General features: G+C 45.5%; 1 protein-coding gene across 1 annotated transcript; it reads right to left on the minus strand.

Annotated features, from left to right (window-relative positions):
* Positions 1–38: 38 nt before the first annotated feature.
* RAB5IF (RAB5 interacting factor) lies at positions 39–10,181 on the minus strand. The gene is made up of 4 exons (XM_080684086.1): positions 9,754–10,181; positions 7,671–7,774; positions 2,095–2,224; positions 39–419 (listed from the first exon to the last, which is right to left on the minus strand). The coding sequence occupies exons 1-4, from the start codon at positions 9,865–9,867 to the stop codon at positions 378–380; spliced, it is 390 nt and encodes a 129-aa protein (XP_080540212.1). The 5' UTR covers positions 9,868–10,181; the 3' UTR covers positions 39–377.
* Positions 10,182–10,215: the final 34 nt, after the last annotated feature.

The following is a 10,215-nucleotide window of genomic DNA, read 5'->3' on the forward strand; positions in this document are numbered from 1 at the left end:
GAAATGCCACTGACAGTTTAAAAATTGTACACCTGATGGAGAAGTGAGGAAGACAATTTAATGTTTCATCCGGATCCAGAGATGCATCAAATTAAATGACAGCTTCAATCTGCAAACAAGTGTTTCATGATGGTATCCAAGAAGAAATGATTGGTGATGGACAATAAGAAATGCTTTCCCAAAGGTGGATGGTTCTTTAAAAAGTTTCAGGTCACAACCCTTGCAGAAAACACTGACGCCCAACACACTGATTCTCGGTCCAGGAAACATGGGTCTTCCAGGTTCCATGTGGCTGAGGTGCCCCTATAATCATGTTTCATGCTGTAACTAAGAGGGTCCTTTGGACCCAACAGGGAGCAGGTGGGGACTGTACACCATCAGTCATAGTGGATGGCAGTGTAAAAGATAATCCAGATGACCTAGAGAGGAGACAAGCAATGATCATAGGTCACCTGGTCAAAGTAGGCCCCTATTCCACAAAACAAAAATGTCAGATAAGAATGTCTGCACAGCGGGCTTCCCAGTTGCTACCCAATGCATAATTTCACTGAAATCAAGCTGTCTCTAACAGCCTAGGACCACCCACCTGTGCCCACAAAGGGACCCTGGAAAAGCCTCTCACCCTACCATACAGCAAACTAAACACCGGGGAGTGGAGTTATAAATGTAGAAACGAAACAGGTAAAGCTGACTGTACTTCCAATAGATGTTAGGATTAGCCATAAATGTGAAAACAAAATCACTGTTACACCCTGTCAGTGCCTTATCAAATAAAGCACAGATTCTCAAAACCAACTGCCCATTTCATCTAGGACTTTTAAAAGTATTAACTAGTATATAAATGCCCAGGTACCACCTCCCAGAGGTTTTTATTTTATTGGTTTGGGCTAGGGTCTATAAATTAAAACAAAAACAATGCCTGGCCGGTGTTGCTGGTTGAGTGTTGACCCATGAAATAGGAGTTCATGGTTAGATTCCCAGTTAAGGCACATGCCCGGGTTGTGGGCTTGATCCCTAGTGGGGGCATGCAAGAGGCAGCCGATCCATGATGCTCTCTCATCATTGATGTTTCTATCCCTCTCCCTTCTACTCTCTGAAATCAATAAAAGCATATAAATAATAAAACAACAACAAAACTTTGAGGTATAATTTATATTCCATAAAGTATACAATTCTGAGGGTTTTTTTCTGGTGTTTTTAAATTTTTCTTACTGAATCCATTTAAAAAACACACACAATTCAGAAGATTTTAGTATAGTCACAGAGGTGTGTAAACATCACCATATAAATGGTTCTGTAACATTTCATCATCATCAAAAGAAAATAAGTTCCCATTATCAGTTATTTTCCTCCCTCCCCCCTCCCCATAGCCACTGGTAATCACTAACTTTTTGTTCGAATTTTCACATAAATGGATTCATACATGAGATCTTTTGTCTTGATTCTTTCACTTAGCATGTTTTCAAGGTTCATCATGTTGTAGCATCTATCAGTACTTCATTCCTTTTTATGGTCAAATAATATTCTGTATGAATGTACATTTTATTTATGATGACTTCGTACATGTTAGCTATTATGAATAATGCTATGCATATATTTTAAAAAGTTTCCTAGTTGCCAAAACCGGTTTGGCTCAGTGGATAGAGCGTCGGCCTGCGGACTGAAGGGTCCCGGGTTCGATTCCGGTCAAGGGCATGTACCTTGGTTGCGGGCACATCTCCAGTAGAGGGTGTGCAGGAGGCAGCTGATCGATGTTTCTCTCTCATCGATGTTTCTAACTCTCTATCCCTCTCCCTTCCTCTCTGTAAAATATCAATAAAATATATTTAACAAAAAAAAAAAAAAGTTTCCTAGTTGTTTCTAATATGCAGCAGAGTTGACAATCAGATGTAAAACTGATGATGGGCTCTGGATTTGCACAACAAGACTGTACAGTATATCACACTTTTGGGACATGACTCGAGAGTGGACAAGCCCTCTAGCCTCATGAACTTTTTAAAAAATGGTACCCCAATCACAGTGTGAATCAGTAGGCTCCCCTTGAGTGATTCATGAAATGACACTACTTGCTGTAAAACTATCAGGTACACATACCATGAACAAGGCAAAAGATGTCATAAACCCTTCTTTTGTGAGCTCCCATGTGCCACCATATTCTTCTTCATCTATCTGTAGGTAGTTGCTGAAGTAGAGGTACAGGACTCCTGCATTGATCAGGCAGAACCTGGAGTGAGGGAGGACAATCATCAAAAATAGAAGACTCAAGACTCCTACCACCATGGTTCAGCTCTATCAAGGTACGCACGGTTACACAGTTAACTACCTCTATTATCAGGGAAAGTGAACTAATACATGAAAACACCTCAGCCCTCAAAGGAGCTACCCATTTGGCTGACCTAGAGACTTAATGAAGGAACAACTCTTTTTAGTTGCCCAGCCAAAGCAAAAAATAAATTAAAAAGCAGATGTAAATTCTCCAAGCACCCTTAAGATAGACTGGTCCTCAGTAGGACCAGTCTTTTACTGGAGTCTCTAGGTAGCTCCTGCTGGGATGTGGGGTGGCCATGGGATAAACACACGTTAAGCTGCTGCTTCATGCCTAATTGAGCAAGCAAGGGCATATACTAAAAAAGCCCATGCATAATTTCCAATGGGAGACCATTTCTGGATGGCCACTGTCTGCTACTGCACTTGATGCAGATGTGAACATGACAGTTCCTGCCCTCAGCTTGCCATCTACTAGGGGGCAAAAAACAGCAGTGAAACCCTGGCCAGTGTGGCTTAGTAGGCTGGAGCATCATTTGATTCCCAATCAGGGCACATGCCCAGGTTGTAGGAAGGCAAAGATCCATGTTTTTCTCTCAACGTTGATGTTTCTCTTTCCCTCTCTCAAATTAATAGCTCTAGCCAGGTTTGGCTCAGTGGATTGAGTGTTGGCCCCTAGACTGAAGGGTCGCAGGTTCAATTCTGGTCAAGACCTCCACTGCAGGTCGATCCCCAAACCCGGATGGAGTGCTTGCGGAAGGCCACCAATCGATGTATCTCTCTCACATTGATATTTCTGTCTCTCCCGCTCCCTTCTGCCTTCTCTAAAAATCAATGGGAAAAAATATTCTTGGGTGAGGATTAACAAATAATAATAATACCAGTAGTGAGAGTGGAATTGAAACCAGAGGTTTGCAAGCGCCTCTAGGAAGGTCTCAGCCCCATCATGTATTATTTAACTGATGGAAGAATTAGAATGCAGTGAGTAGTAATACATCGCCCTGCTCCACTGCTCTCTTGGTATGGTCATCAGGTAAAAGTAACTTATAAAGTGATCAAGACTTTGATCTTTCCAGTTATAATATCTAATCTAATGGGGGACTATATGTCTTAAGTTCCATTCCTTCTGGAGACTGAGGTAGAAATATGCAAAGATAACTGGTTCCTCCTAGTGGATGAAGTGTGAGCTGATGTAGGGCAAGGCAGTTAGATGATGCTGAGTAATGTAAACTAGTATATAAGGAGGGGGGGGATCCTGAGGCAGCCTGAGCAAGGTGGGGGCGAGGTAGGGTGTGTTTACTTCAGGAAATCTAGTTTCTAGGTAGTGCAAGTGCGAACTTTCTCCTGAGTGGAAGGAACTGGAGCTGGGAGACTGGTTTAGACCTCTACCATGTTTCAGGACAAGAGTGCAAATAAAGTTTGAGGACAACGACTAGGACAGCGGCTGGATGGGGAGGGAAGATGTCCCAAAGGCTGGAGCCTAAGGGCCTGGAAGTACAATGGTTTCAGTAACAGAAGTAAGGAGTCAGGAAGAACGAAGGTTTTTCTTGGATTTCACCTAAAACATATAGTCCTTGGGCTTGGTTATATTGTGACCACATCCTTATCTTCTCCTAGAAATCTTGGGACCTGGATGATCTGGCTACTTCCCTCTAACAAGAGTTGCATTTTGGGCAGGCTGAGTTTGTGGCTCCAGACAGACTACTAATGGGACTTAAAAATGGCACTCTAGTGCCCTGGCCGGCTTGGCTCGGTGGATGGAGCAGTGGCCTGCGGACTGAGGGGTCCCAGGTTTGATTCCGGCCAAGGGCACATGCCTGGGTTGCAGGCTCGATCTCCGGTGGGGGTCGTGCAGGAAGCAGCCGATCAGTGATTCTCTGTCATCACTGATGTTTCTCTCTCTCTCTCATTCTCCCTTCCTCTCTGAAATCAATAAAGAAATATATTTTTTTTAAAAATGGCACTCTGGGATTCAGCTAATAAGCTAGGGCTAGAGAATGACTGGAAATTCATCAAATGAGATGAGCTGTAAGAGTGGCTGATTGGTGAGATGAGAGGGAAATACAAGGGAAAGGTGAGATAAGGAATGGTAGGGAGAAAGAAAGGGTTGGCATGAACCCTTCCTTCTAAGGGCTACACACTTAGTAAAAAAGACTCAAAGTGAGCTTAAAGATGGGCATAATTTCTATATTGTAAATGAGGGCAAGAAACTCACAGTTAATGTGTAGACCAAGCATGTCAAACTCAAAGGCTAATACGGGCCAAATAAACAAGACATGCGGCCTGTGGGCTGCAAGTTTGACATGCTTGGTATAGACAAAGAAATGAACATGCTGGATTGGGGGTTGGAGAAGAACATTAAAAAAGACTGACTTTCATATAGGTTTTTAAAAATTCTATCTTACACCCTGGCCGGGTAGCTCAATTGGTCAGAGTATCATCCTGTGGGTTCAATCTCTGGTCAGGGCACATACAAGAACCAAGCAATGAATGTATCAATACATGGAACAACAAATCAATATTTCTCTCCTTCTCTCTAAAATAAATTGAAATTCTATTCTAAAAACTCCTGTCATCATTTAACAAAATAATGGCTCTAACAAATATGATGACTTCAGGGATGGAAGGCTACATGACAACAGTAATGTATGGCCCTGCTTTCAATGGTCAATGGGAATGCTTGTTAAAAAGAAATTTAACAAGCATTCACTGAGCACCCATTAATATGCTCCAAGCTCTATGAGAGAGACAGGAAAGGATGGACAGGGCCCATTTCTGATCATGCAAAACCTCAGCAGACACAACAGAACCATCACTCAGTTCTCACGCAAATTATAATTGAGAGCTGAGGAAATTATTTTACCTTAATGGGCCCTAACTGGTGACCCCAGCAGAAAGGAGAAGACAAGCTGGGGTCAAAAAAGAGAGCAGCTAAGGCAGAAGTGGGAGGAGCGTCACCAGAACTGAGCACCAGAGCGGGTCTGCCCTTAAGTCTAGGCAGCTGGGTCAGACAGATGGAGGAGAGGAGATGTGAGCAGAAAAATCAATGTCCTTGGGTCCTTTCCAAGAGCAGGGGAAAATGTGCCAACCAAAGGAGAGAAGGGATTCAAGTTTTGGCTCTGGCAGGACAGTGTGGGACTGTACCCCAGAAAACCGTATTTTACCATTCTTTGTAAAGCTAATCATATAGTAATTGCAGTGAACCATTTATGGAGTGCCTTGGAGGTCTTCAGCACTATATTCAGCAATTTACTTAAATTATTTCATTTAATTCATACATCTTATAAGGCAGGCATTTTTTTGCCCCGTTTTTAAAAAACATATTTTTATTGATTTCAGAGAGGAAGGGGGGGAGGGGGAGTGAGGGGGGGGGGAGAGAGAGAGAGAGAGAGAGAGAGAGAGAGAGAGAAACATTAATGATGAGAGAGAATCATTGATGAGTTGGTTGCCTCCTGCACACCCCTACTAGAGATCGAGCCCGCAACCTGGGCATGTGACCTGACTGGGAATCTAACTGTGACCTCCTGGTTATAGGTTAATACCCAACCACTGAGCTACACTGGCCAGGGCTTATTGCCCCCATTTTAATGATTAGAAAATTGAGTCTCATAGAGCTGAACCCAAAATTAATGTAGCCTAAAAGTGGCAAAGCTAGAACTTGAATTCAGAACTTTCTACGAAGTTAAAAATAAAAAACAAAAAAAGGTCTGTTTGGCTTAACTCTTCTGCCACAAGGTATATCAGACTAGCTCTGGTGCTAGTTAATTACTGCAGGCTGGTGACTTCAGAGAAATCCTTTAGGAATCCTACAAGACATAATAGGTACAAGGGGCTCTGCACCTCTCTTAGCAAGTGGCTGTGGGAAGATGAGAAAGTCCCTCTAGCTTTTAGATCATCTTCCCCCTTCTCTGGTATTTTTCTCTTAGATAAGAGAAAAATGCCTGCCTTTTCTCTCATAGAAAGCTCAAATGGGGTGACCAACATTCTAAAAATATCATCTATAACCACCTCCAACCTGGGAAAACCTCTGTGACCACCAGGTCCTATATCTCTTAATCCCCAATCAGCCCTCATCAAGTGTGCACTCCGTCAAAATCAGGCAGAGATTAAACTCTTACTGGTTTCCTTGTACAAATGTTTTACTCAGTATCATAAATCAAAATTCTTCTTAGCCTGGCCGGTGTGGCTCAGTGGTTGAACCAAGAGGTCACCAGTTCGATTCCCAGTTAGGGCACATGCCTGGGTTGCAGGCCCGATCCCCAGTGGGGAGCGTGTAGGAAGCAGCCCATCAATGATTCTCATCATTGATGTTTCTATTTTTTTATCTCTCTCTCCCTCTCCCTTCCTCCCTGAAATCAATAAAAATATATTTAAAAAAAAAAAAAAAAAGCAGAGCCGCCCTAACCGATTTGGCTCAGTGGATAGAGCGTCGGCCTGCGGACTCAAGGGTCCCAGGTTCGATTCCGGTCAAGGGCATGTACCTTGGTTGCGGGCACATCCCCAGTGGGGAGTGTGCAGGAGGCAGCTGATCGATGTTTCTCTCTCATCGATGTTTCAAACTCCCTCTCTTCCTTCTTCTCTGTAAAAAATCAATAAAATATATTTAAAAAAAAAAAAAGCAGAGCCATAACCAGGGGCTAGTGTCAATCGTTTCCACTGGCCACAGAAGCACAGTAGAAGATGGAGGGCCAAACCTTCCACTTTTTCACTGTCTCTAAAATGTAAGGACCTCAAACAACTGAAAAAGCCAAGATTCAGCATATCCAGAATAGTGCCAGGCACAAGGGAGTGGTCATCAAGTATAGAAGCTCTTCCACTTTCCAAACTTCCATACAAAGGTCATGCTAGAACTAGAAGATGCCTGCCACCAACAGGCATGTGGTATCCTCTTGCATGAGGTCACTTTGGACCCATGAATGAATGGACTAGCCCCGTGGTCGGCAAACTGCGGCTTGCGAGCCACATGCAGCTCTTTGGTCCCTTGAGTGTGGCTCTTCCACAAAATACCACGGCCTGGGCGAGTCTATTTTGAAGAAGTGGCATTAGAAGAAGTTTAAGTTTAAAAAATTTGGCTCTCAAAAGAAATTTCAATCGTTGTACTATTGATATTTGGCTCTGTTGACTAATGAGTTTGCCGACCACTGGACTAGCCCAACCTTCAGGAAGGTGACATACCTGACCTAAGATGCTACTGGGCTTGATGAACTGAGGAGTGCTACACTAGACCCAGAGTGCCACCCTGAGGCCAACTTTTTACTTTAATCATTACACACACACAGAGAGAGTCATTTAAAATAATAATTTAAAAACCCTCCAATGTAGTAAGTCTTTCCCATAAAATGAAAATAAAGTCCCTATTTGAAAAAGAAATGATATCATGAAACTGCAAGATACCCAAGACTTACCCTGCTATTCCCAAGAAACCTCGCAATGGTAACACTCCCCAAATGACACCTAGAACCACAGCGATAATCTGTCGGAACCAGTAGATCACATCTAAAAATTCATCCTGTAGAAAAAAAGAGAAACTGCATGCATTATCTGGAGCGGGTGCCACAGTAGAACCTCTTGTAATAGGTGAAGAACAGCCAAAACCGGTTTGGCTTAGTGGATAGAGCGTCGACCTGCGGACTGAGGGGTCCCGGGTTCGATTCCGGTCAAGGGCACGTGCATTGGTTGTGGGCACATCCCCAGTGGGGGGTGTGCAGGAGGCAGCTGATCGATGTTTCTCTCTCATCGATGTTTCTAGCTCTCTGTCCCTCTCCCTTCCTCTCTGTAAAAAATCAATAAAATATATTTTAAAAAAAAAATAGGTGAGGAACAGAAAAGCTTCCAACCAAAGTATCTTCCAGGGAATTGTCCCCCAAAAGCAAGAAATGAGGCTCTCGCATCTCCACCTCTTCTTGTGCTAAAAGGTGGTAAACACACACACACACACACACAAAACAATACTTGCCCTGAGTGATGACTTCTAAGGGTTGTGCTCTAAATAAAAATTTTAGAAAAATCCATTTACCTTTTTTGAGAAGCTGCAAAGATGAAATGGCTGTTAGTAACTGTGATCCTGGACACTGATAACGCTTCTCTCATTTGAGGAGACCTGGACACACTAGCCCCAGGAAGAAGGGCTGACAGTCAACCTATTCAGCACTATCTTCCTGCACACCAAGTTTTGAATAAGTCACAAAAGATAGAAAAGATCAGAAACAAAAGTGTTGGAGGCAGGTGCCAGCATACCTATTTACCCTACAAGGACAGGGAAGACTCAGGTTTCTGACCTGCCCTAGATTGCAGAACCAGTCCTTAGAGAAGTAAAGAAAGCAATGACACAGCAGATCAGAAAGGTTTTACAGGAGCTGGGGGACCTTCAGGAAGTGCCTCCCACCCCTTCTTACTGGAGCTCTAGGAAGGAAAACCTAACTCACCAGGCCACCCCCCCCCCTCCGCAAAAAAAAGACGGCAAATATAACATTGTTTTCAAGTCAACTGGAATCATGCTGTCTGTAATGTTCCCTTCCAGATCATGGTTGGGGAGTGCCCAAACTCAGATCTGAATGTGTGTGACCAGTAAGAAAAAGGAAATCTTGAAGCCCAACCATTCCTCACATATATGTTCCCTCTCCCTCTCTCTCTCTCTCTCTCTCTCTCTCTCTCTCTCTCTCTCTCTCTCTCTCCTCCCTCCCTTACCTCTCCCTCCTTGCAAGGTGGTCTCAGTCTCCCCACAACTCTCACACGTAAGGTATTCGGTTTTCCTCACTCAACAGTAAGGTAATGGCAACTCACTTTTTATTTTTTTTATTTTTTACAGAGAGGAAGGGTAGAGAGTTAGAAACATCGATCAGCTGCCTCTTGCACACCCCCTACTGGGGTGGGGACGTGCCGGCAACCAAGGTACATGCCCTTAACCAGAATCGAACCTGGGACCCTTCAGTACGCAGGCCAGGCCGACGCTCCATCCACTGAGCCAAACAGGGCATGGCAACTCATCTTTAGTGAGCCTCACTATGTGCTACCTCGTTAATGCACCACTGTACCCCAGCTCAGAGCTGTTCTGCAAACACATGGAGAGCACCTGACAAAGTGCTCAGTCAGATGTCTGTTGCCGTTACTTTTCGTGCTAACGACTACGTTAACTATTAATTCGGAGAAGGTAAGTCCCAGAAGGTCCTACTAGGAGTAAAAGGCGGAGGTCAAATCGAATTCAGCTCAATCTCGCCGTTCAAGCACACGCCCTGCCCGCGAGTGACACCTTCTCTGCCCGCTCCACGCTGCTTCTCGAGTGACCCAGGCGGCTTGACCGTTAGGCTACTCCGCGGTGAGCCCCTAGCTCAGCTCTCAGGCCGGGCCCGCCGAGTTCGCCACCCTTTGGCCACCCGCCCCACCACCCCAAACGATCGGCGGTACACGGGGGGCAAACTCGGGCCGGTCCATCCGTCCCCAAGTGCCAGCCGGCTCCTCAAACCTGCGCCCTCACCAGATCCACCTCACCTTGTCCTCCCAGGCCGCGTCGCTTCGCAGCACCTTGCTCCACACAGAGACTTTGAGGGCCCCGTTGGCCAGCTGCGGCTGAGGCGGCTCCTCCTTCCGCCTCCCGCCGCTCATCCTATCGTCGCGCCCCCCGGACCGGGCCTGGGGCGCGCGGGCCGAGCCAAAAGGAGGCGGGGTCTGGGGTCGCGGGTCACAGCGTTCGGGGAAGTAGTGGAGGCTCCGCAGACTGGCTCAGGGGAGCGCTGCAGCTACTCGCACTTGGCCAAGCAGTCGACTCAACTCGCTCGGCCGAGACCAGGTGCCGCGGAGGGAGGAGCAACGCAGCGCCGTGCGTCCTCCCGGCGACGTGCCCACGCAGCCAATCGGCGGCCGTGCAGCCGCCCGAGTGAAAAAAGTACCCGTGGTCTCCGCGTAAGCGCTCTACGCATGACGGAAGTGACGGCAAGCTCTACGCATGACGGA

Source organism: Plecotus auritus (genome assembly GCF_963455305.1).
Source record: "Plecotus auritus genome assembly, chromosome: 8".
NCBI lineage: Eukaryota > Metazoa > Chordata > Mammalia > Chiroptera > Vespertilionidae > Plecotus > Plecotus auritus.

Coding starts and splice junctions, on each gene's coding strand:
- RAB5IF (XM_080684086.1), bottom strand. CDS start 9,867: ATGAGCGGCGGGAGGCGGAAGGAGGAGCCGCCTCAGCCGCAGCTGGCC. Junction 7,775..9,753: donor ACGCGGCCTGGGAGGACAAG/GTGAGGTGGATC, acceptor TTTTTTCTACAG/GATGAATTTTTAGATGTGAT. Junction 2,225..7,670: donor GGTTTCTTGGGAATAGCAGG/GTAAGTCTTGGG, acceptor CCCTCACTCCAG/GTTCTGCCTGATCAATGCAG.